The sequence below is a fragment of the Tiliqua scincoides genome, chromosome 7, assembly GCF_035046505.1.
Source record: "Tiliqua scincoides isolate rTilSci1 chromosome 7, rTilSci1.hap2, whole genome shotgun sequence".
Classification (NCBI taxonomy): domain Eukaryota; kingdom Metazoa; phylum Chordata; class Lepidosauria; order Squamata; family Scincidae; genus Tiliqua; species Tiliqua scincoides.
In genome coordinates this window covers 75778811-75806028 of record NC_089827.1, presented here as the reverse complement: position 1 = coordinate 75806028, position 27218 = coordinate 75778811, and the positions used below count along the sequence as shown (strand labels likewise).

Sequence of the window (27218 nt, the reverse complement as noted above, 5' to 3'; positions counted from 1 at the left end):
TTATTTGATGTTTCTTGGCACAACAGAGCTGTTTATGACCCAGAGCGGAGCCTTCCCATACCTGAAACCATTGTCTCCTGGTGCAATAAGAGTGGGTCTTATTTCAGTCAGGCATGAAAGGGTAAGAGGCTCCCAGTGGGATATTTTAGGGGACCAGCCTTCAATGCGAGGAAGAGGCTCTCGTTTCTTTGCAGCTGGAATCAAGCATAAGCAACAAAGAGTAAGACTGATTTATGCCAAAGTCTAAGTGAGTGACAGATATAGAATTGTACCATTTGTTAATAGTTTGGGGACCCTTGGGAACCCTTAGGAATAGTAGTTAGGATGTAAACATGCAAATTTTCATGTTTTGGTTCTTTCTTTACCTAGTGCAAGTAGACTGATACTCTTTCTTCTTGAACAGCAGTCTCCAAACTGGCTTGAGGTTTGATCTGGGTGCAGTGGCCTTACAGTTCTGCCCTGCAAGCTTCATGTCCAATTGCCCCAGAAGACACTGTGCCCTGCACCCCAGAAGGCGGCTGTCTGGTGTGAGTTTCTACAGAGATTGGGTGTGAAGAGAAGAGGTTGCAGGGCAGAACAGTAAGGCAATACCAATGCACTGTGCCCGAGCTGAGTTTCTGGTGCACCAGATGTGGCCTATGGGCCAGAGTTTGGAGGCCTCTGTTCTAGAACTCCCTAGCCTCTGATTTACCCAGGGCATTATTAAGCACACTCAAATGTGACATCACCAGAGATGTTGGGGATTTGTCATGAGCTTGTCAAGGACAAGCTGACACCTAATGCACCCTCCCCCCAGCACCCACCTTCCAATGGCAGTAATGAAACAACATACTCAGCCAAGAACTCTGTCCCATTGCTGCTCTGTTGCAGGTGTGATTGGCTGATCCTGCATCCTTTCTGAACCTCCAGCCAATCATATTGCTCTCCAAGGAAAGAGATTATGATGATGAGGAATGCCTGTGTAAGAATTGCAGTTCCTCCACCAACTCGGCTTCCCGCTGACTTGTCTATGCCAGAGCACTTCAAACCACAGCACAGGATCAGATCTAGTGCCCTTGCTCACCCCTCCCCTGTGTGCTTACCATTTCACAGGGGAGGCTACCATTGTCACCGCCAATCTACTCCCATGTTTGCTTCACTCCACCACTTCTGTGTTCTTCTGCCCCAGCAGCTCTGTACCAGGATTTCCTGGTAGATGTAGTGGGATGAAACAATCATGGGAGGAGATCGGGAGCAACAATGGCAGCCTCCCCGTGTAATGGTAAGCTCTGGGGTGATGGTGCTGTTTACAGTGTACACATGATATGCCAGTGATGATGGAAGTAAGAAGGTACATAAAGAGAAACAGCAGAGGGATAGAGGATGAACTAAGGGAGAAGGTGGAGGATGGGAAGGGAAGCCCAGGGGATCCCAAGTGCAATTGGACTCTCAAAGCAAAATGCCAGAAGGCCATGTTAAACCTGATGCTGACACTAATCATCAAAGTAAATGTATTTTGTATAGCATACATATGATCTTATGCACTACTGGAGAGGGTTTTGTCCTCTTCCAAACACAAGAATCCATGAGGCTGCTAATACCTTTGGTAGGGTGGAGAGTTGCACTTTCAGAACTTTGATTCTATTGGTGCTGTCAGTGACAGGAATGCTGCTGAATGCTTCCTCTGCCTAGTAAGAGACTGGGCAGTTGGAAACATGCACAATTGCTGCACAGTCTTTAAAAGGCTCCAGGGAAGTGCCAAAGAGGAGGCAACAAACCAACAATTAAAAACAGAACCAAGCAATCAAAATTAGCAATACAAAAAGAGGAATACAAACTGAGCAAAAAGAGAAGAGCTCAACCGAACCCAAATGAACCAATTAGGCAAGTTAGTGGATAAGTTCATCTGATACTAGATGATTTATGGCTTTAAATGCCAAAATCAGCACTTTCAATTGAACCTGGAAATGAATTGGGAACCAGTCAAGTTGAGTCATATGCTCCATATGGCATACTCTGGTCAATCAGGCAGTAGCATTCTAGACTAATAATTACTCTTCACTGGTGAATGCCTTGTTCTGCTACAAGGTGTGCTATTTCTATTATTTTTGTATTGTAGGAGATTTTATTGCTGTGCTGTGTCACTAGGAGTTGCTGCTCTTGCTTTATTCTTTCTGATCAAAACAGTGCATTAAAAAAAAAATCCTATATGCTTCTGGGGCGTAAGTCATGGGTGTGCCTTCACTGCAAAAAGCGCCAGGGAATGGGGCTGCTCCCTTGCTTGGTTGTCAACCTGGAGAATCAGAGGCAGGCAGAGAGGGACCACTGTGAGACATGCAGGTTTCGTCCCAGCCTAAGGCAGACAGCTCTCCAGCTGCCAGGGTACAAATTCTCAAGGCTGGAGGATGTCATTCTGGAGTGGAGGAAACAATTCCCAAGGGGGATCCCTTCTTTATCCTCCCTGTATCCAGTCACACTAAGGATATTCCTTGATAGGAGGGGGGGTCAGGAGCTTCTTGTTGTGGGTGATTTGATTGTCAGTTACAATGAAAGAGGGGTTTGTAATGGATGTGAGAACTGAATGGTGACTTGCCATTCTGAGGTGAAGGTTGTGGACATCACATCTCATCCAATCTGGTAGAAGGAGCTGGGAAGCTGGGGAGGAGGAAGGAGCTGGGGAGGAGGTAGCTGTTCTAGTGCATATAGGCACAAATGATGTGGGGAAATGTAGCTTGGAGGTCCTGGAAGCCAAACTTAGGCTGCTAGGTAGGAAGCTTAAAGCCAGGAACCCAGAGGTAGTGTTCTTAAAAGTGCTACCTATTCCATGCACAGGGCCAGCTAGGCAGGCAGAACTCAGGGAATGTGTGCATGAGATGATGGTGTCGGAAGGAGGGGTTTAGATTCATAAGGCACTGGGGGGAACCTTGAAGGGACAAGCCAGGCTTGCACACTTGGACCAAAATGGAAGCAGATTGCTGGTGTGTAACATTAAAAAGGTGGCAGTTTTTAAACTGACCCCTGGGAAAAAGTTGACAGTAGCCAAGAGGCATCTGGTTCGGAACTCCTCATCTGAGAGGAGTAGGAATTAGGAGTGAAAGCATGATAGGATATGATAGCTGGTACAGCAGAATGAGAGGCTACAGGGATAAAGGAGCACATAAGCAACCCATCTTGGGAAACTCCATATAAGTACTTTTATACAAATGCTCAAAATTTCCAAGCAAAGATGAGAGAACCAGAATGTTTCGTGGCTAGGTAAAACATAGCAGGCATCACAGAAACCTGGTAGCATGTGGAGAACCAATGGGATACTGCAGTTCCAGGCTATAAACTCTATAGGAGGGACAGAGAGGGGTATGTTGGAGGTGGGATGGCCATCTGTGTTAAAGCAGGGGTAGAATCCAGCAGAGACCGAATGTGGGTCCAACTCCACCATAGAATCACTGTGAGTTAAATTACCAGGCTCAAGGAATGATCTGAGGGCCTCCTATCATCCTCTGGAACAAAAACCTGAGGAGGACCTTGAAATGAGAAAACAGATCAGGGAGGTGTCAAGGAGAGATAGGGGATTTCAATTATACTGACTGGGTCAATTTGTACTCTGATCATGAAAGAAAGACTGGATTTCTTGACATGCTAAACAACTGTGCCTTAGAGTAGCTAGTCATGGAGCCCACCAAACAACAGGTAACTCTGAATTGAACAATGTACGGTAATCTGGATCTGGTAAGAGATGTGAATGTTTGTGAGCCATTGGAGAACACTGAATGTGTTGCAATCTGTTTCACCAGATATGTGAAGGGGGAAGAGCGCCAAGCAAATCTGACAGAAAAATCCTTGATTTCAGAAGCATGGACTTCCTTCAAATGAGGAAACTGGTTAGAAAAGTTTCCTTTAGAAAGGAAAAGTAAAAAGAGTCCAATCTGTCTTGAGTGCAAGGAGGCCCTTGCACTCAAGTAGTAGTAGAGGCCCAGTAGAAGAATATACTGCAAAGGAAGAATGGACTAAATTCAGGAGGGTGCCAGCAAAATTAATAAGTAGAGTCAGAGAGGCTGTAAAGGGCAAGGAAGCTTCCTTCTGTAAATGAAGATGCCCTAATAAAAAGAGAATAGAAAGGAACATAAAAGGAAACATCTACCTCATCTACATAGGAATGAAAGATACTGCTGGATGCAGTTATGGGCAAATCATTTCAGACTACAGTGCTCTGGGCAGGAGGGTGAAATACATGAGAATGTAAGACATAAGAACATAAGACCTGGGGCCCCAGGTGATATTCTCATCTGTTCTCCGGGTAACAGGCAGAGGACTTCAAAGGAAGAGAAGAATACTCCAGGTGAATGACTGGCTACATCAGTGGTGTTGTCAGGAGGGATTTGGCTTCTGGGACCATGGACTGCACTTTCTGGATGAAGGCCTGCTGGCTTGAGACTGCTGCTCCTGCACCTCATGAGGAGGGGAAGAAAGTTTTCAGTCATAGCATGGTGAACCTGATCAGGAGGGCTTTCAACTGAATGAGGAGGGAGTTGGAAACATCACTCAGAAGCTTATTTCACAAGTAAGTACTCCAGATCGCAACTCTCGGGACACCTCTGTAACTAGTGAATATTTGGAGAGGCCCTACCTAGCTAAAGAAGGGGAAGACATTGAGTTGTAACCTTCAGGGCTTACATTGCATATACTGTAAATACCTCCCTATAAGGTGAGAAATTTCTGCCAATAAATCAGGCTTAGATCATCTCCTCGCCTTATCTGTGCATCCTGAACATGCACTCAGATTTAGTGCTTCCCTGCGCCTGTGTCACCATACCTTGTTGTGCAATGCCTTCTGAGGGAATGCTGCCCCTTTCTGATTCTCAAGCTTTGGAGTTCCAAGTTCGCTGTTGTCCAGTGCACTTGCTGTGAAGAGGGTGCCTGGTGTTGGGCCTCTTGGCAGGTACCTCTGTGTAGTGCCTCTCTCCCCCTCTGTCCTATAAAGCTGGAGGCTTGAACCAGAAGAAAAATCCCAGGGAGAAAAACTGTGGCCACACCAGAGATCAGTGGAGGGAGAGATGGAGCCTGCCCCTGGGCGCAACAGTGTCCCCAAGAGTAGGCACTTGTTCGTGTGGCTGATTGCCCCCTTTGCTTCTGCTGTTGCTGTTGATGCTGGTGGTGGCCTTCCTAGCTGGAGGAGGGCCAAAGAGAAGATTCCCCGCTGATGCGCGGAGGTGCTGGAGGCTGCCAACCATGAGGTTGTGTTGGACAGCAAAAACCAGCACTGCCAATAAGGCGGCTGTTCCCTTCCTCAGACAAGGAAAACGGTAGTGAAGGCACTGGGAGAAGCAAGAGGACAATGCAGAGATAGAGGGCTGTTGCAGCTGAATCCTAAGTGGGTCTACTCAAAAGTAAGTCCCATAATGTTCAATGAGCTTGCTTCCAGGAAAGTGTGATTATGACTTAGTCTCCACAGCAACACCTCCAACCAAAGTTAACCTTTCATTTTCCTCCTGAGAAAGAAGCCTTCCAGGGCTCAAGCCTCTTTCTCTTAAGCAGATCCACCTGCAGTTCCATAATGCATATGCAGAGGGTTTTTTTTTTAAACTCCAGGATGTAATCCTTATTTCCATTTGAAAAGTCTAAGGCTACTATTCAGTGCACCATTACTTAAAAATAACATCCATAGAAAGCAATGGGTCTTCTTCTGAGTAAATCAGGTTGCAACTATGCGTAGCTGCACTTTCTCATGCTCATACCTGGTTGCTTATCTCTCCACTGTGAATTGAATTGCACACTCCCAGTTATGTGTTATATGTTGTATGTTATATGTAGAGCCTCTGGCTTAACATACCAGGGAAAGAGGATGTCAGAAATCCAACAACGTGGTCCCGGTATCCCCATGGAGAGCATCTAGGTGAATATTAGGGGGAAGAGCAACAAACAGAATACTTTGGTGGGCATCTACTATAGACCTCCAGGCCAAGAGGAGGAAGTGAATGTTGCTTTCTTGAAACAACTGGAAGACATTGCAAGGAAACCTGAGATAGTTGTAATGGGGGGACTTTAACTATCTGAATATCTCTTGGGAGACTAATTCAGCCAAACATGGGAACTCCAATTCCTGTTGTGCCTTGAGAATAACTTCATCTTCCAGCAAGTGGAAGAAGGAACAAAGGGAGAGGTGATCCTTAAGTTGATCTTAACCAATAAGGAGGAATTGGTTGACAAAGTCAAAGTAGTAGGAAACTTAGGGGAATATAATCACAAATTGGAATGCTGGAATGTTCAATCTTATGGGAAACAAAAGAAACACAAAGTGAAACCTGTGCATTGGATTTTCAGGAAGGCTGATTTTAACAAGCTCGGAGAAAATAGGTGGGATCCCATGGGTTGCTGAACTAGTGGGAAAAGGGGTCCAAGATGTGTTGGAGCTCCTTAAGAAGCAGCTTTAACAGGCACAGTCAGAAACAATTCCTATGAAAAAGAAAAGGGGAAGATACCTCAAAAAACCAGGATGGCTCTTGTAGGGCAAGGGTCAGGAATGCTAAAGCTCACTATGAGCTGAGGCTGGTCAGGGATGTCAAGAACAACAAAACATGAGTTTTTTAGACATGCCCAAAGAAAGAGGAATGAGAGGGTGGGATTGCACCTGGATAAGGATGGCCAGTTGGTGTCTGGAAACAAAGAGAAGGCAGAGCTGCTCTACTTTTCATCCATTTTCTCTCAGAAACAGAATTGTGTAAATGTGGATGCTAGATTCTTGGCTGATGCAAGGATATACTTACATTCCCACAGAGGTAATGAAAACCTGGACAGAACAGGTCTGCAGGTTAGGATTGACAGGGAACTAGTTAGAAACCACTTAACTGCCTAAATGAATGCAAGTTATTTGAACCAGATGAACTGCATCTACTTCTGCTTCATCGACTATGCTAAAGCCTTTGACTGTGTGGATCACAACAAATAGTGGCAAGTTCTTAAAGAGATGGGAGTACCAAACCACCTTCTCTGTCTCTTGAGAAATCTGTATGCAGGTCAAGATGAAACAGTTAGAACTGGATATGGAACCGGATATTTGGTTTAAAATAGGGAAAGAAGTATGACAAGATTGCATATTGTCACCCTGCTTATTTAACTTATATGCAGAGTACATAATGTGAAAGGTTGGGCTGGATGAATCCCAAGTCGGAGTTAAGATCACTGGGAGAAATATCAATAACCTCAGATATGCTGATGATACCACTTAATGACAGAAAGTGAAGATGACTGAACAACAGTTTTAAAAACTGGAGAAAAGAAGACCAGGAAATTACAGAGACTGATTTCAATACCAAGGAAGATATTAGAACATATTATAAAACACAGTCTGCACATATCTAGACAACAACTCAGTGATCACTAGAACCCAACATGGATTTGTCAAAAATAATTTTTTCCAGACAAATCTCATCTTCTTTTTTAATTGGGTTAATAGCTTACTGGATGGTGGGAATGCTGTGAATGTAATCTATCTTGACTTCAGTAAAGCCTTTGTCAAGGTTCTACATGACATTCTAATCAGCAAGTTGGTAAAACAAGGGCTAGATGATACAATCATGAGATGGATATGCAGCTGGTTGGACGGCCATACACAAAGGGTATTTGTCAATGACTTCCTGTCAACCTGGAAGACAGTTTTGAGTGGAATGCCCCAGGACTTTGTCTTGGCCCTGTTTCTCTTTAACATCTTCCTCAATGACTTGGATAAAGGGATACAAGGGGCCTCATCAAGTTTGCAGATGACACCAAGCTGGGAGGAGTAACAAACTCAATAGAAGACAGTAGAAGCCTTCAGGAAGACCTGGACAAAATGGAATACTGGGCTGAAATGAATAAGATGAAGTTTAATAGGAGCAAATGCAAGGTGCTGCACTTAGGCAAAAGTAACCAAAGAAGCAGATACAGAATGGGAGATCACTTGCTTGGATCACAAGATGAGCATGAGTTAGCAGTGTAATATAGCTGCAAAGAATGCAATTTTAGCCTGCATTAGCAGAAGCATAGCTTTCAAGCTGCAGGAAGTCATGATTCCATTTTACTCTCCATTGGTTTGACCTCACCTGGAGTTGGCATCCTTCAGTCTCGGAAGACTATGGTATCGCACTCTGACTGGTGGTTCTGGAACAGCATCTAGTGTGGCTGAAAAGGCCGATTTGGGAGTGACAATCCCTTCCACACTGGGAGCAAGTGCAGTCTGTCCCTGGTCTGTCTCCCTGGCTATGGGCCTTCCTTCTTTGCCTCTTTGCCTCAGTCTGTTGGCCAAGTGTCTCTTCAAACTGGGAAAGGCCATGCTGCACAGCCTGCCTCCAAGTGGGACACTCAGAAGCCAGGGTTTCCCATCTGTTGAGGTCCAATTCTAAGGTCTTCAGATCCCTCTTGCAGATATCCTTGTACCGCAGCTGTGGTCTACTTGTAGGGCGCTTTTCCTGCACAGGTTCTCCATAGAGGAGATCCTTTGGGATCCAGCCATCGCCCATTCTCATGACATGACCAAGCCAATTCAGGTGTTTCTGCATACATATAGTAGTGCGTACATGCTAGGGATTCCAGCTCATTCCAGGACTGTGTTGTTTGGAACTTTGTCCTGCCAGGTGATGCCGAGGATGCGTCAGAGGCAGCGCATGTGGAAAGTGTTCAGCTGCCTCTCCTGTTGTGATCAAAGAGTCCATGACTCGCTGCAGTACAGAAGTGTACTCAAGACACAAGCTCTGTAGACCTGGATCTTGGTATGTTCTGTCAGCTTCTTGTTGAACCAGACTCTCTTTGTGAGTCTAGAAAACGTGGTAGCTGCTTTACCAATGCGTTTGTTTAGCTTGGTTGGCAACATTCAGTCTCGAAAGACTATAGTATAAGCCTACAGCACCCAGTATTCCCAGGTGGTCTCCCATCCAAGTACTAACCAGGCCTGACCCTGCTTAGCTTATCGAGAGAAAGAGTGTCGGAGATCGTTGAGCCAAGGTACACAAAGTCATGGACAACCTCCAGTTCATGCGCAGAGACTGCAATGCAGGGAGGTGAGTCTACATCCTGAACTATGACCTGTGTTTTCTTCAGGCTGATTGTCAGTCCAAAATCTTGGCAGGCCTTGCTAAAACGATCCATGAGCTGCTGAAGATCTTTGGCAGAGTGGGTAGTGACAGCTGCATCGTCGGCAAAGAGGAAGTCACGCAGACATTTCAGCTGGACTTTGGACTTTGCTCTCAGTCTGGAGAGGTTGAAGAGCTTTCCGTCTGATCTGGTCCGGAGATAGATGCCTTCTGTTGCAGTTCCAAAGGCATCCTTCAGCAGGACAGCGAAGAAAATCCTAAACAAGGTTGGCACAAGAACACAGCCCTGCTTCACTCTGCTTCGGATGTCAAAGGGTTCTGATTTGGAGCCATCAAAGACAACAGTGCCCTTCATGTCCTTGTGGAAAGATCTGATGATGCTGAGGAGCCTGGGTGGACATCCGATTTTGGGGAGAATCTTGAAGAGGCCGTCTCTGCTGACTAGGTCGAAAGCCTTTGTGAGATCTATGAAGGCTATAAAGAGTGGCTGTCGTTGTTCCCTGCATTTCTCCTGCAGCTGTTTAAGGGAGAATGCCATATCAGTGATGGACCTGTTGGCTCGGAATCCGCACTACGATTTTGGAAAGAAGCTCTCTGCAAGTACCTGGAGCCTCTTCAGTGCAACTCGGGCAAACAGCTTTCCTACAATGCTAAGGAGAGAGATGTCATGGTAGTTGTTGCAGTCACCCTGTCGCCTTTGTTCTTGTACAGCGTGATGATGTTTGCCTCCCTCATGTCCTGAGGTACTCCACCTTCCCTCCAGCAGAGACAGAGGATTTCATGCAGCTCAGTGGCGATGATCTCTTTGCAGCACTTTAGGACTTCAGCAGGGATGCTGTCTTTCCCAGGTGCCTTGCCAGAGGCAAGGGAGTCCAGGGCCACATGAAGTTCTGCTAGGGTTGGTTCACTGTCAAGCTCCTCCAACACAGGCAGGCACTTGTTGAGCACTTCTTCATTTACTACATTTTCTCTGGAATATAGCTCAGAGTAGTGCTGCATCCAGCATTCCATCTGCTGTGCCTGGTCCTGGAGTACTATGTCCAATTCTGGGTACCTAACTTTAAGATAGATGAAGCTAAACTGGAGCGGGTTCAGAGGAGGGAAGAAGGGTGACCGGAGGGCTGGAAAACAAGGAAAGGTTGTGGGAACTTGTTATGGTCAGCCTGGAGAAGAGAAGACTGAGTGGGGATATGATTGTGCTCTTCAAATACATGAAGGGCTATCATATGGAAGAAGGGACAAATTCATTCTCAGCTGCCTCTCAAAGTAGAACTAGACATAATGGGTGAAAATTGAAAGAGAAGATATTCAGATTGCTTGTCTGACAGTAAGGGTGGTTCAACAGTGGAACAGATTGCCAAGGGAAGTGGTGGACACTCCCTCAGTGGAGATCTTCAAGTAGAGATTCGACAAGCACCTATTAAAGATACTCTAGGAGGATTCCATGTTACAAGTTGGATTACATGATCTATTAGGTCCCTTCCAAGTCTATGATTCAATGATAAACTGTGGCAAAAGAAATGTAAGAAGATGATACAGAAAGCCAAGAAAGACTTTGGGGAACACATTGCCAGTAACACTAAGGGGAATAATAAAAGCTTCTTCAAATATAAGCAGGAAACCTGCCAGAGAACTGGTTAGCCTGCCAGATGGTAAGGGAGGGAAAGAGGAGATAAAAAGGGAGTTGGCACAGAAATTAAGTGAGTTCTTTGCACCTGTCTTCACAGTAGAAGGCCTCGGGAATATACCACTGCCAAACAGCCTCTCCTGATGAAGGAATTAAATCACACAGAGGTTAAAAGAGACGATGTTTCAGACCTAATTGACAAATTAAAGATCAGTAAGTTACCAGGCCCAGATGGAAAGGAGAGGGGACTTGGGAAACTACAGGCTGGTCAACATAACATCTGTTCCAGGTAAGAAGGTGAAATGCCTCATCAAAGAATCATAAAACACATTAACAAGCCATGCTGAGGGAGACGCAGTATGGTTTCTGTAAGGGTAAGTTTTGCCTCACAAAGCTTTTAGAATTCTTTGAAAAGGTCAACAGGCATGTGGATGTGGGAGAACCCATAGACATTATATATCTGGACTTTCAGAAGGCGTTCAACACGATCCCTAATCAAGGCTGCTGAGGAAACTCCACAGTCAGGGAATTAGAGGGCAGTTCCTCTCAGCCATGACCTGGGAACTGCTTGAAGATCAGGAAACAGAGAGTGGGTGTCAATGGTGGAATGCTTCATCAAAGATAGAATCTCAAAACACAGAGACGAACAGGCCTTGCTGAGGGAGAATCAGCATGGCTTCTGTAAGGGTAAGTCTTGCCTCACAAACCTTTTAGAATTCTTTGAAAAGGTCAACAGGCATGTGGATGTGGAAGAACCCGTGGACATTATATATCTGGATTTTCTGAAGGTGTCTGACACGGTCTTTCACCATAAGCTACTGAGAAAACTGCACAGTTAAGCAATTAGAGAGCAGATCCTCTCATGGATTGAGAACTGGTTGAAGGCCAGGAAACAGACAGTGGGTTTCAATGGGCAATTTTCACAATGAAGAGATGTGAAAAGCAGTGTGCCTCAAGGATCTGTCCTGGGACAAGTGCTTTTCAACCTGTTCATAAATAACCTGGAGAAAGGGTTAAGCAGTGAGGTGGCCAAGTTTGCACATGTCATGAAGCTGTCCATGTTTTTCATATGGTGAAGACCAAAAGGGATTGTGAAGAGCTCCAGAAGGATCTCTCCAAACTGGGAGAATGGGCAGGAAAATCAAAGAAATCAAATTTCAATGTAAGTAAGTGTAAATTAATGTACATTGGGGCAAAAATAAAAAAATAAAAACTTCACCAAGCTACTTGGTTCTGAGCTGTAACAAATCAGAAGAGAGATCTTGGGGTACTGGTGGACAGCTTAATGAAAGTGTCAACCCAATGTTCAGCAGCAGTGAGGAAGAGCAATTCCATGCTTGGGATCATTAGAATAAGTATTGAGAATAAAACAGCTAATATTATATAATGCCATTGTACAAATTGTTGGTAAGGTCACACCTGAAGTATTGTATTCAGTTCTGGTTGCCATATCTCAAAAAGGATATAGTGGAAATGGAAAGAGTGCAGAATAGAGCAACCGAAAGGATTATTGGGCTGTTGCACCTTCCTTACAAGGAAAGGCTACAGCATTTGGGGCTCTTCAGTCTAGAAATAAAGCTTCTGAGGGAGGATGTGACTGAGACAGACAAAATTATGCAGAGGATGAATAGAGTGGATAGAAAAATGCTCTTTTCCCTTTCAAACAACACCAGAACCAGGGGATATCCATTAAAACTGAGTTTTGGGAGTTACAGAAAAAAGAAATTTTTTCTTTACGCAGCATGTAATTTGTCTATGCCACAGAATGTGGTGATGGCATCTGGTCTAGATGCACTTAAAAGGGATTGGACAAATTTCTGGAGGGAAGGTCCATCACAGGTTACCAGTCATGATGAGTATGTGCAACTTTTAGAAGTAGGCAACCTCAGAATGCCAGATGCAAGGGACAGTCCTAGGATGCAGGTCTTTTGTTTTCTTGTGTGCTCCCTGAGGCATCTGGTGGGCCAATGTGAGATTCAGGAAGCTGGACTAGATGAGCCTTTGGCCTGATCCAGCAGGGCTCTTCTTATGATCTTATGCACAGTTGGAAGGACCTAATCATGGAAAGAGCACTACACTTGAATTGGGAGGCATTCACTAGAGTTTGTTACTAAATTAAGGGGTTGTAGAAACATGAGCTTCCATTCACATTTTCTTTAGGTTACTTGCCTTTCTTGAATGGAAAATAATTGCTTACCTAGGTTAGTGTGAGTACACAAATGGGGATACATCTTTTGTAGTCGCCTCTCAGCATAACCTTTTGAAAACTGTGCTTCAGTCTTGAAATCCTTGTCAGTGGCAAACCTACATGTATGACAGAAGAGTTTGTTCTGCTCAAAAACCATGCTTTCCCACCCACATGACTGAGGAACAAACAGCATAGGATGGAGCAGGACCTCTGAGAGGAATTTTATCAGTACAAATTTTCTTTTGGGCCCCTTTGCAAAGAGGGAGGGGTGAAACAGAGCTGGGTAGGGTGGTGACAGGTGACCAGAATGGGGGCATAGAGGGGCAAAACAGGGTTTGAGGAGGATGGAGTCAGCTGGAAAAGTCTTTGTTGCCCAGCTCTCTTTCCCATATGGCATCAACAGCTGGATACAAGATTACAGGAAACCAAACACACTCCTAAGTCTCTCTAAAATCTTTTAAATAGAGAATATCATGCAGAAAATTAGCATCATCATATTTAGGCTTACATTAGAATGGAAAGTGTCCTGTGTGCACCAAAACTTGCTTCTGCAGCAGCTGTGCCCCTGAGCTGCTATATGCTCATAAGAACATAAGAACAGCCCCGCTGGATCAGGCCATAGGCCCATCTAGTCCAGCTTCCTGTATCTCACAGCGGCCCACCAAATGCCCCAGGGAGCACACCAAATAACAAGAGACCTCATCCTGGTGTCCTCCCTTGCATCTGGCATTCTGACATAACCCATTTCTAAAATCAGGAGGTTGCGCATACACATCATGGCTTGTACCTCGTAATGGATTTTTCCTCCAGAAACTTGTCCAATCCCCTTTTAAAGGCGTCCAGGCCAGTCGCCATCACCACATCCTGTGACAAGGAGTTCCACAGACCAACCACACGCTGAGTAAAGAAATATTTTCTTTTGTCTGTCCTAACTCTTCCAACACTCAATTTCAGTGGATATCCCCTGGTTCTGGTGTTATGTGAGAGTGTAAAGAGCATCTCCCTATCCACTCTGTCCATCCCCTGCATAATTTTGTATGTCTCAATCATGTTCTCCCTCAGGCGCCTCTTTTCTAGGCTGAAGAGGCCCAAACGCCGTAGCCTTTCCTCATAAGGAAGGTGCCCCAGCCCCGTAATCATCTTAGTCGCTCTCTTTTGCACCTTTTCCATTTCCACTATGTCTTTTTTGAGACATCCACTTTTTTTTGAGACATCCACTTTTTTTGAGACATCTTTTTTGAGACAGACTTTATTGAGACATCCACTCTTTTTTGAGACATCCACTAGCCAAAGAGGTACTGTAGCAGACCAGTTTCCTCCCTGATTTGACAGTGTTAAGGAGTGTCGTGTATGCATTCCTCAGCCCAGAATATAGGGCTTTTCAGTAGCTTCAGTAGCTGCAGTCGCACACTTGAGGTTGTGTCCCAAACATCCTGTGCAGGCAACGAGTCTGAGTATATAGGAAAATGGAAGATCCAAAGAAATTTCTGGGTCCCCTCCTATGGCTCCTAACCCTGGGCCTGGGTACAAATTACCCTCTTTTCCTCTGTTTCCTAGACCCTGGGATGGGGATAGTCGGTGCTAGTATTAGGAGCTGCAGGGCCCAATACAAAACATTTTTGCAAGCTTCTTTACTCACCAAGTGAAGTGGAGGCAGTGAGGCACCCAGTAGCAGCATCAATTTCTTCTGAGGAAGGCTGATTTCAAGCCAATTAGACCTGGGAGTAGTTGGGAATGGCAATGCTCCACTCACTGCTATCTCCTTGCAATGATTCATAATGGGAGATTCTTTGCTGGACTGTAAACTACTGTAAAATACTTGTACAGAGTATGGTGTAGGTTGTGGCTATAGGTACACTGCTCACCACTCCAATGTGGGGCCCCTCCAGCACAGGATCCAATTTGGCCAAATTGGTCAACTTGCTCTAAAGCTGGTCTGGGACTAGCCATGCTTGATTATGTTCATATATAAAGCAGGACCCTTCTCAAACATATTTGCCCAAAGCTGCCTGTATGAATATTGAAAGCTGCTTTGTAATGAATCAGACTATCATTTTATCTAGCTCAGTGTTGTCTTCCACAAGGCAGTGGAGGTTTCGGATCAGAGTTTTCCTTCTCTCAGATGAGCTGCCTTCCCAGGCAGATGAGTTGCATCTACCCGGTGGCTTAGACACCTCTTACAACAAGTACAGCCAAACTGGGGTTGTGGAGGGAGAGGATTGCAGAATTATGATGGATAGAGAAGAGATTGTGGGACATGGAGGAGGGAGGGGTCAGGCTGGATTGTGCTGGGTAGAGAAAGAAGAGGGAGGAGAGGATTGTGGGACATGGAGGAGGGAGGGGTCAGGCTGGTTATGGAACTGGTTATGGAACATCATCCCACCTTCTGCAGGAAGTGAAAGAATTTTGTCCCTGCAGCTCCACTCATCAGCAGGACTTGTCACTCTCATCAGTGCATATGCACGACTCTGTCATCTTCAGCAGAAGCTAAAGACAAATTCTACGATGACCTGGCCACCACTATCAAGAAAATTCCCAAAAAAGAGCCATTGTTCATCCTCGGCGATTTCAGTGCTAGAGTTGGTGCTGATCACAGTTCATGGCCCACTTGCTTAGGCCAGTTCGGCACTGGGAGGATGAATGAAAATGGCCAACACCTGCTAGAGCTTTGCTGTCATCATGGTCTCTGCATCAGCAAGAGCTTCTTTAAAACAAAGCCCCAACATAGAGTCTCTTGGAGACACCCAAGATCAAAGCACTGGCACCAGCTCGACCTGATCCTCACCAGATGCTTCAGCCTTCCCAGCATCAAGATCACACACAGTTATCAGGGTGCTGCCTGCGACACTGACCACTCTCTTGTGTGCAGCAGAGTGAAACTGCTAACTAAGCTACTGTATCACACAAAAAAGGAAGAAAGACCTCGCACTGACACCAGCATGACCCGGGACCAGGGGAAAGTGGAGGGATTTGCAGGAGCACTTGAGGACTCTCTTCCGGGCCCGGCCACTGCAGATGCATCCAACAGATGGGAACATTTCAAAAATGCTGTTTAAAACACCGCCTTGTCCATATTCGGCAAGAAGACCAACAAAACTGGTTTGAAGCCCACTTGGAGGAGTTGACACAAGTCACTGAGGAAAAGAGGAGAGATCTAGCAGTATACAAAGCCTGTCCCTGTGAGCGCAACCTGCAGGTCCTCTGAGCTGCTTGTAGCAAAGTCCACCAGACTGCCAGGAGATGTGCTAATGACTACTGGCTCCAACTCTGTTCCCAGATACAGATAGCAGCTGACACGGGCAACATCAAGGGGATATATGACGGTATCAAGCAGGCCCTAGTTTCAACAAAGAAGAAAAGTACTCTTCTGAAGTCTGCCACAGGCGAGATCATCCAGGACCAGGCACAGCAGATGGAACGCTGGGTGCAGCACTACTCTGAGCTATATTCCAGAGAAAATGTAGTCACCGAAGAAGTGCTCAACAACACTGAGTGCCTGCCTGTGTTGGAGGAGCTTGACAGTGAACCAACCCTAGAAGAACATCACGTGGCCCTGGACTCCCTCGCCTCTGGCAAGGCACCTGGAAAAGACAGCATCCCTGCTGAGGTCCTAAAGTGCTGCAAAGAGATCATCGCCACTGAGCTGCATGAAATCCTCTGTCTCTGCTGAAGAGAAGGTTGAGTACCTCAGGACATGAGGGAGGCAAACATCATCACGCTGTACAAGAACAAAGGCGACAGGAGTGACTGCAACAACTACCATGGCATCTCTCTCCTTAGCATTGTAGGAAAGCTGTTTGCTTGAGTTGCACTGAAGAGGCTCCAGGTACTTGCAGAGAGTGTCTATCCAGAATCACAGTGCGGATTCCGAGCCAACAGGTCCACCACTGACATGGTATTCTCCCTTAGACAACTGCAGGAGAAATGCAGGGAACAACGACAGCCACTCTTTATAGCCTTCATAAGATCTCACAAAGTCTTTCGACCTGGTCAGCAGGGATGGCCTCTTCAAGATTCCCCCCAAGATCAGATGTCCACCCAGGCTCCTCAGCATCATCAGGTCTTTCCATTAGAAGGGCACTGTAGCCTTTGATGGCTCCACATCAGACCCCTTTGACATCCAAAGCAGAGTGAAGCAGGGTTGTGTTCTCGCACTGACCTAGTTTGGGATTTTCTTCGCTGTTCTGCTGAAGGATGCCTTTGGAACTGCAACAGAAGGCATCTATCTCTGGACCAGATCAGTTGGAAAGCTCTTCAACCTCTCCAGACTGAGAGCAAAGTCCAAAGTCCAGCTGAAATGTCTTCCTGACTTCCTCTTTGCCGACGATGCAGCTGTCACTACCCATTCTGCCAAAGATCTCCAGCAGTTTATGAATTGTTTTAGCAAGGCCTGTCAAGACTTTGAACTGACGATCAGCCTGAAGAAAACACAGGTCATGGTTCAGGATGTGGACTCACCTCCCTGCATTGCAATCTCTACGCATGAGCTGGAGGTTGTCCGTGACTTTGTGTACCTTGGCTCAACAATCTCCGACACTCTTTCTCTCAATACTAAGCTAAACAAATGCATTGGTAAAGCAGCTACCACATTTTCCAGACTCACAAAGATAGTCTGGTCCAACAAGAAGCTGACGGAACATACCAAGATCCAGGCCTAAAGAACTTGTGTCTTGAGTACACTTCTGTACAGCAGCAAGTCATGGACTCCTTGCTCACAACAGGAGAAGAAGCTGAACGCTTTCCACATGCGCTGCCTCCGACGCATCCTCGGTATCACCTGGCAGGACAAAGTTCCAAACAACACAGTCCTGCAAAGAGCTGGAATCCCCAGTGTGTATACACTGCTGAAACAGAGACGGTTGCGTTGGCTTGGTCATATCATGAGAATGGGCGATGGTCAGATCCCAAAGTGCAGGGAAAGCGCCCTACAGGAAGACCACAGCTTCGGTACAAGGATATCTGCAAGAGGGATCTGAAAACCTTAGGTGTGAACCTCAACAGGTGGGAAACCCTGGCCTCTGAGCATTCTGCTTGGAGGCAGGCTGTGCAGCATGGCCTTTCCCAGTTTGAAGAGACACTCACCCAACAGACTGAGGCAAAGAAGGAAGGCCCATAGCCAGGGAGACAGACCAGGGACAGACTGCACTTGCTCCCAGTGTGGAAGGGATTGTCACTCCTGAATCGGCCTTTTCAGCCACACTAGATACTGTGCCAGAACCACCATTCAGAGTGCGATACCATAGTTTTTCGAGACTGAAGTTTGCCAACAAATGTTGTCTTCACTGACTGGCAGGAGCCGTCCAGGCTTTTTAGCAGGACTCTCCCAAACCTACCTGGAGATGCTGCCAGGGACAAAGGCTGGAAACCTTTTTATGCAAAGCAGGAAGGGCTCTTCTACAAGCCACTCATCCTGTTTGCTCATTTCTTTCATGCTTTCATATGGGAGACACCTTTTACAGCACTGTTTCTCAACGTTTGTCCCCCACTGTACCACTTCTAATTGCCTACCTATTGGAAGTACCACCAGTTGTAACTAGTGCCAATTGCTGTCAGTGCCAGTTACTTCTGAATTGGCTACAGACACTGGTAAGAGGCTCAGGCTAATGGGAGGACTTTTAATAGCACAAGAAAAGCACATGCTGGAGGTGTGCCTACCAAGCTGAGCTTCCTACTGCTGCTTGTTGTGTTGCTTGCTGGTCTTGCTGCCAGGCAGTGGAGTCTGGAGGTCCTGTGATATGAGTACCACTGGTTGAGAAACAGTGTTTTAGAGAACTACTTATGCAGTGTTTTATGTCAGCGTTTAATTGCTAGCTTCATTATTTTATCTATTTTTTAATCAGCTGTTTCTTACTGTTGTTTGTTGTGTTGATTGTATCTTTAGTATCATTATCTTAAAACAAACAAACTGAATTTCCAAAAGAGGCAAGTGGATAAGAGGAGCTGAACATTCCTCCTCTTGGGTCTTCCAGGGATGGGAACTAGAGTCCTGGTGACACAGTATGTGTTTTCTGTGATTCGTGCCAACTCAAGTCGCAGACGTCACTGACTCGGACATGACTCATGACTCATGACTAGGAAATGACAGTGACTAGGAAATGAATCATAACTCATTTATACTCAAGTCAGAAAGACTTGTGATTTTTGTGCTTGTGACTTAGTTATGTCTCTGTGTACTTTTTTTCTGCTGCTTCTGCATTGCCCCAAAAGATCTTGCAAATCCAGAAGCTGAGATTCAGAAGCACAGTAGCAGCAGATGCAGTGGGAGGAAGTTAGGTGGTTCCAGGAAGTGAGGGCTGGGGGTGGAGGGAAGGAGGAAGTTTGAACAAGGCTGGGGGGGAGGAACCAGAAGAAGATGGGGTAGCCTGAGGAAGGGGTGATAGGAACTAGTGGCTGGATGCAAGCCCAGGGAAGGGGAAAAGGAAGCAGGCAAACCAGGGTAGACCTTCCTTTCTGCCCTCATGCTGCCAGTCCCACTTTGCTGAGCATGGACACCTCCCTTTTGGTTTGTGGTGTGCTGTTTGGAACTCCTTTAGAAGGCAGAATCGGGAGTCTTAATGTGAATGAGGGAAGTGGTTCATCATTGGGGTTTGTAAGGACCTGATTGCTTTCTGCACTGCTCCAATCCCTTGAATAACAACTGAGCTTTCGTTTACAGCAGTGAAATGAAAAGGGTAGTTTAAATGAAGAACTTCATCACATTGCTGACCACAGATGAGATGGGAACATCAGAGCAGTGTTAAATGAGAACTCAGATACACTTACTCCACCAGTACCTCTGTTTTGTCTGTGGAGTTGTGCCTGATTCACACCATGTCTTGTTTCTCATAAAGACCTGAACTGGGGTCAAAATAACTCTGAATCACTCAGGCCAAATCATGACAGACACCCATTATGACTCACAAGTCTAGTCGAGTCAGAAGGTTGGTGTCTCATGACTCACATTACAACTCAGGACAGTGGCTCCAGCACATTCCTAGAAGTCACTCTATCTACCAGTGAACAAAGTGGCTGGCCAACTGGCTGGTTAGATTTTAGTGCTATTATGTTTACTGTTGGTATTTTGATTGGTTTGATTGGTTTGCTTTAGAAGGCACTTTGTTATTTTAGGAATGAAATGTCTGGCAAAAATACATAAAATTAATCAACAGCTCAGCAGCAGCAGGTGCAACAGCAAATGGATAAAACATACAAGAGCATAGATTCAGTTCACATCATTATTGAAATTTCTGAAGGATTCAGTTGCTCACTACCCTTGTAGTTGCAACCAATGCAACCAATGCTAAACTGAACTTTCATTGTCTCTCTGGTCTGCCTGAGAGGTGTGATCAAGGCAGAACTTGCCTGGTGAGCTGCAAAGCCAATTGGGTTTAACCCAAATCTTTCCAGGCATTCTATTCAATCCCTCCCTGCTCCCCAACTTTACTGTTTCCTATTCTGTTAAGACCTGTTAAGCGAGTGTTTCTCAGTGTCTGTTCCCTGACATACTTCACATGATCCACCTATTGGAAATACCACCAGAAGTATCTGGTGTTAATGTCATCACCAGTTACTTCTGGGGAGGCAAGTGGTAAGGCGACAAACACCAGTAAGAGGCTCAGGATGGATGGAAGGGCTTTTTTTTGTGAGTATGCAGAAAGAGCATGCTGGAGCTCTGCCTGCCAAGCCAAGCCTCCTATTGCTGCATTGCTGGTCTTCCTGTCAGGTATTGGTGGGTCTGGTGGTCCCATGGGTACCAACAGACACCACCTCAAGTACCAACAGAGGCACAGGTATCACTGGTTGAGAAACACTGTGTTAAGTGATTGTATATTGTTCTAGCCATGTTGAATCACACAAGGCAGTAAACTGCATGGTATCCACCCACACCCTGCTTGTGGTTTTACCTGAATGGCATTGGTTTACCCGGCTTCCTTTCTAGACACATCAATTGCTTCTGAGTCATTTTCAGTGGTGGTAAGCAGCATGATCTTTGACTAATCATACTCTGTAAGAAAGAATAAATGGGAAAGGAAACTGGTAAACACTCGTTTTTGAGGGATGATGTGCAGGGGGAAATTCTTTGTTCTCTGAGCCATTACAGCTTCGGACACCTTTCTAGATATCTAGGTAGGGCAGAGGGATATCATTGCAGGGTCAGCTAGGACCATAGATAAAGATGAAGCCTGCTCTACTGCATCAGATCACTGATCCATTTAGCTCAATATTGTCAACACTGACAGAATCTGGAGCTTTTAATGTGTCTAGTAGGTACTCTACCAGTGAGTGAGATAAGCCCATCTCTGTATGCCAGTGCTCCTTTGTACTGAGCTATTCACATCTGCTATGTGGAGGGGAATGGGGAGATGCCATTGTGATGGCCTCTGAATCTTATCCAGGTTCAGGTTTCCTTTGGAGGAGAGAGCACTAGAATGTTGACTTTGCCTTCATTCCAAATACACAAGTTTGAGCACTGGATAGAGTCAAACAGCAATGGTCCAGTAAACAAATAGCTCCATGTATCTTCCAAGTATGCCTGCAGCTAATCACTGTTAATTCCTTTCCCTTTTGGTTTTCACTGCAGTCCCTCTCAGACCAGACCTCATCTTTATCTCTTTCAGAATCTGAAGCACGGGCTGTATTTGTCTTTCTCATTGAGCACACAAAAAGTTACTTGACACTCACAAGGGAACCCCTTCTCTAAGGCAGATGTACATGGTAAGGGGGACCCGTTCAGGACCATTAGGGAGTTATTAAGAACTATTCAGTATCCCCCTCCCAAGCTTATTAGCTTCACTTGACTGCTCACCTCTTACACTTTTCTTTCAGTGCTTTAGAGCAGCTTCTCTCCTAGATGGTCTATTGTTTCACCTTGAATCCTTCCACAACAGGCCTGGGTTGCCTGGGTGATAACCAGTCTTGCTTGTCTGGTTCTCTATCTCATTCTGTATCTACCCCATTATAGAGTTATGAACTTTCCTGAAGGCCAGATTCTCAGAATCAGTCTGGGAGTTAAATGTGATAGAGATTTTAGAGGGTTAACTTATCTTCTCTGGTTTGAGAAAAATAACTGAAATAGGAGCCAAGAGAATGACTGTTGTTTCCCTTAAAAACAGGATGGGTCATTATGTCAAAGTGACCTAAAAGAGATCATGATTGGCAGAACATGTAAAATTGCAGGATCTTGTGTAACCAAAGTTGTGGGCCAAGAACATTTTAGATGCAGGGCAGAATGACCTCCTAATTAGAGCTGGGACCATGCACCAAATCTGTCATAATATGCCCAATAAGGAGGTGGAAGTGACATACAGTGTCACATGGGTAACTTGTTTGTTTCACGTTATTTAATGTGATTTTCTGGATGTGGTTTTTTGAGAAACAAGATGGGAAATGAAGAGTGAGCATTTGTATCCAAACTGGATTAAATTGGCTATTGTATAAATAAAGCCTCTGAAGCCCTTTTAAAATGTCTATGACTGTTTAGCATTTGGAAAGAATCTGAAAATCTTTCCAACAGATGAGGATGACAGAGGCCCTTAGGGTCAGGCATGGAATCAAGCAGATAGTAGCATATAGTGCAGCGGGGCAAGTAAGGGACAGAATGTCTGACTAACGGGCATGGATGGAAAGGAATGGTAAAAGCTCTCTGGCCTTGCAAAGAATCTTGGCCCCCTTGGTTTTGTCCCTGCATGCTGGGATATTACTCTCTCTCTCTCTCTCTCTCTCTCTCTCTCTCTCTCTCTCTCTCTCTCTCTCTCTCTCTCTGCTGAAACCCTAAAATAAGGCTGAAACCCTGCAATTTGAGGTTAAACCATGAAACCTGATAACCCTATGGCCACCATCTAATCGCTTCAGTCAGATACTTCTGCTTTGACACAGGCCAATGAACAACTCTGTCAGAGTTGTTCAGAGTCAGAGTGACTTTTACTTCATGACACTTAAATGTGTATCTGTTCAATTACCATGAACCAGGGATGGAAAATCCTGCACAGTGTATTTGGAGTCAAGAGTCTCCATCCCGTGATTCAACTAAAAAATGAGTCATAATGGGGACATTTTCCAAGTAGCCAAGTCACCCTTTCACAACTCAATAGGACTCGAGTTGCCCCCGTTAAAAAGTCAGCCATGGAAAAAAGCAGGGCTGCTGCTGGGGTGTATGTGTGTCAGAATACTCCTTTAATAGTTCCCTGATGTCCCATTCCATCTGTAAACAAAGCAGGAGGACATGGAAGGGACTGCATAAGAGCTGGGACAAGAGGCAAGAGGGAGGAGGGTCACATGCAGTAGTTGTGAGGCGTACCAAGAAAACCTAATCCTTGGCAGATTTACTCAGAAGTAAAGTTTACTCCCACTGCAGTCGGTCATTCAGCAAGGCTTCCTCCGCCCAAATAACAACAGAGCCAAAAGGAGCCATGCGTTCAGAAAGCTATGATCACTATGAATCTCCTCCCCCCCCCCGGCTTCCCTGTCTCCTTCTGCCTTCCTGGGCTTCTCCAGCCAATTGTAAGGGCAGAACCCCCTTGGCTCCTCCTTCTGCCCAGCTTCAGTCAAAGAAAATATCAGAATGGCCGTCCTTAGTCCAGTGATCATTGGTTCCTTCCTTCCTATCAAAAATGGGCAAAAGAGTTCCTCCTACCTCCTGGCCTATGCAAAAGGAAAACATTAACCTTGGAACTTCCCTGCTGCTCACATGGTCAGAATGATGGCCCCACAAGTTTTTTCACACCACAAAAACAGTAAGCAAGCACACCCAAACAGAGATAGATTTGAGTCTCCAGTGTGGGAATGAGAGCCAAGTCAGGGAACCCCTGACTCGAGTGGTTTTCAGAGTCTTCCATGAGTATGACTCATGAGTCTGTAAGTCAGCAAGTATATGCATTTTCGCGATTTGAGTTCTCATCTTTCCTATGAACACTCTCTGGCAACACCAGCCCCTTCCCCCCAGTCTTGCAGATCATTGGTCTTGCACTACTAGATAGCTAAGTCTACCTTCCAGTGCTAATAGTACTGCACAGTACATATCCCACTGGTGAAATAAGAACAGAAACCATGGCCAAAAAGCCATTCCCTCAATAATGTCCAGGGCAGATCAAGGCTCTGAGAATGTTCAGAGACAACTTTTGGGATAATGTCAACCCATGATTCACCTTTCAGTTGGGAAAAACACTTTCCAATTTCAGCAAGAAATCAACCTCCATACCGTTTCTAACAGATCTTTGGAGAAAAACTGGAAACGTGTTGCAAGCTGCTGACCAGAAATAAGCAGAGGAAGAGGGTTGTTAGTCACAATCAAGGTGGTCTTGTCTTGATTGAACTCTGAAGATTTCAACATGATGGCAATTTCCCCTCTGTGTTTCTCTAAGCGTTCTTGAAATTCGGCATCAGTCAATGGGATGAAGTACTGGATCTGCACCAGGTGAAAGGAAGACAGTGAGAACAATAAAAGATTTCTGTTCATCTCAAAAAACAAACAAAAAATACAGACACTATTTCTGTGTTGCTTGTCCTGCTTTTTGGCCAGTGGAATATTTATAATGTTAGCAAATGAAGAATGGAAATTACTCTTATCTGGCCAGTACCTACAGGTCCACACTGATGCCCAGTACCCAAAGGTACCCATAGGTCACACTAAAAGAGAAAAGTGATCAGTTAAAAGCTCGTTTTTGAGTCAGAATATACATTACATGCTACTTGTTTCAGATAGGCCTATAACTGAATTGCTGCTCACTTGTAGTTTGCAAGCTGAACAGTGCTGTTTTCCAGTAAAAGATGTGGAATATATCCAAATTCCTGAAATTTCTGTTCAGTTACTGAGGCTGCTTTCCTGTGTTCACCACAAAGAACTGTAGTTCCCATTATGTTCCATCCCACTTTTCCTCTTCCAAATAATATTTGCCTTGAGAGAACCTAGGCTGCTTGGTTAACTACCTGTCCAGCTACTGCTGGTACTTTGATACTGATCAATCACATTTCTTGTACATTGTAAAGAATTGTAATATGCAGCACTGGAGCATCATAGTGTCAATCTTCCCAGGCTGCTGAAAGCCTTCTAAGACCTCTGGTGGGCCTTCAAACCTCACTTCTGATTATCTTCTGAAACCAGAAGTGACATTTTAAGACACTTAGAAGGCCTTTTGAGGATCAGTAAGGTTCCCTCCCCCATGTACACAGATAAAAACAGGAAGTAGGTTTAAAGGCCCTCTGAAGGGCTCCAGACAGGGGTGAGGGTTAGGGTTAGCAGGAGGGTTAGGTTAGCAGGTTAGCAGGAGAGTTAGGTTAGTAGGTTAGCAGGAGAGGGTGAAGAAGATGGCACTTCCCTCACAGGTGTTGTGCCCCAGGGAATTTGCCCCTCTAGAAACCTGTAGGTATTAACCCCTAGATATGCCAGTTGCCCAAAGGATTGCTCTGTGATTTTCTGTAACAGGTCTGCTAGACTTTTGCAGATAAAATTGCTCACATGTGCCTCGACTTTTATTCTACATTGACAGTGTCTGTGCAGGCACCTTCCTTGCTAAACTACTTGTCCAAGAATTGGGGATTCTTTTCCATTTATACAGCCTGAGGATGTAGACAGGATTCTTTGGAATATGAGACTGGCTGCCTGCCCTCTCAATCCTTTCCTAGCATGTCTCATATCATCAGCCCAGGAAGGTTTGGCTAAATAGTTATGAGGTTATGAAGTCATTAAGAGAAGCAGTGCTGCTACTGCCTTAAAGGTGGCAGCAATGTACTCTCTCTTTAAAAATTTTTTTCTTGATTTGAGAGTGCAGAATATGCCTGTTTGTTTCCAGGCCAATTCAAGGTCCTAGTACTTATCTTTAAAACACTATATGACCTGGGATGGTATTTGAGGGATCACTTGCTCCTATATAATCCTGCTGGATTATAATCTGTTAGGTCAGGGGTGCTCACACTTTTTTGGCTCGAGAGCTACTTTGAAACCCAGCAAGGCCCGGAGATCTACCAGAGTTTTTTTTACAATGTTCGCGCCATCTTAACATATAACATTTATGTGTACAATGTATGTTGGTGTACCTTGAGCCCCACTGAGTATAACAGGACTTACTCCTGAGTAGACATGCCTAGGATTAGGCTGTGAGGCTGCAATCCTAGCCACACTTACCTGGGAGTAAGCCCCATTGAGTACAATGGGCCTTACTCCCGGCGTTTCCTCCCAGAGGCACCTGAAGGCACCACTCCGCGATCTACTCATTTTGCCTCGCGATCTACCAGTAGATCGCGATCCATCTATTGAGCACCCCTGTGTTAGGTCATTGGAGAAAGTCTATTGTCAGAGTTCCACCGCTGGTAAAAGTCAAGGGTGAAGTAGCAAGGACCAGGGTCTTCTCACTTGTTGCAACACTTTAATGGAATTCAGTACTAGAAATACTCCCTTAATGAAATAAACATTTTATTAGCACAATTTATGGGTTTGGGTAACAATGGGATATCCCTGGATGTTTCCCCCTAGCTTGTTTCTTTTACCACATATATGGATGCTTTTTGCTGCCTCAGTACTTTTAACATTGTGTGCTTGATGATGATGATGATTACAGGGATCCCCATATCTGCTTTATAAAGCATTATAATGTCACTTCTGATTTCTCCATGCAAACAGAAGTCATATGTTTTGAGCTCTAAAGAGTCCGGCAGAGGCATTCATCCATATCCACAGTTTCAGCTATCTGCAGGAGGTTCTGGAACAGAACCCCCACAGTTAAGAGGGCATGACTGTATCATCATCATCATCATCATCATCATCATCATCATCATCATCATCATCATATCATCAATTTTTGCACACTCATTTTTTTATTTAAATTTTATTTATTTATTATATATATGGGGCAGGAATATAGGATAAACTTGGGTATAGGATTACACAGGTTATGATAGAGAGGAATTTCTTTACTCCTGGTTCTTTTCACTGAGCAGCCAAATAGAATAACAGAGACTTGTACTGTTCTTTAGTCCATCTTTATAGCTCCAGCAGATGTACCATACAGGACAGAAACAAGACAGACAGGACATAGGACCAGCCCCCAAAATAACCTCCCCTTTGCATATAAATTTATAGCAATGTGTAAATAAGTCCAATGAGACCCTCTGATGCAAGCTTTGGCTCTCATCCTGGGACTTTTCATAATTCTCAAATCAGGTCACTTCACCCTGAACGTCTTGACATGTTTCCTGTATCTGTTCTTCCAATGAAAAGTCCCTGGCCCCCAACCAACTGAGCTCTTGGTCATAAACATGTTTTTCACTTTATCTGCTGTGTAGGCAGGCTTTAAGCTAGAGCTGCAAGCCTCTGCCTACAGCCATTAGGCCCTCAGCTGTCAATTTGCAGAGTAATATTCATTTCTGGCTCCTTAGGATAACTCACTGA

The 27218-nt window shown here is 45.1% G+C and overlaps 1 protein-coding gene across 1 annotated transcript; it reads right to left on the bottom strand.

The window, feature by feature from the left end:
• On the bottom strand, positions 1 to 26398 carry TSGA13 (testis specific 13). The gene is made up of 4 exons (XM_066634512.1): positions 26318 to 26398; positions 24033 to 24239; positions 12866 to 13031; positions 1 to 194 (listed from the first exon to the last, which is right to left on the bottom strand). Exons 1-4 carry the CDS (start codon positions 26396 to 26398, stop codon positions 1 to 3), a joined length of 648 nt encoding a protein of 215 aa, XP_066490609.1.
• Between the last annotated feature and the right edge of the window lie 820 nt (positions 26399 to 27218).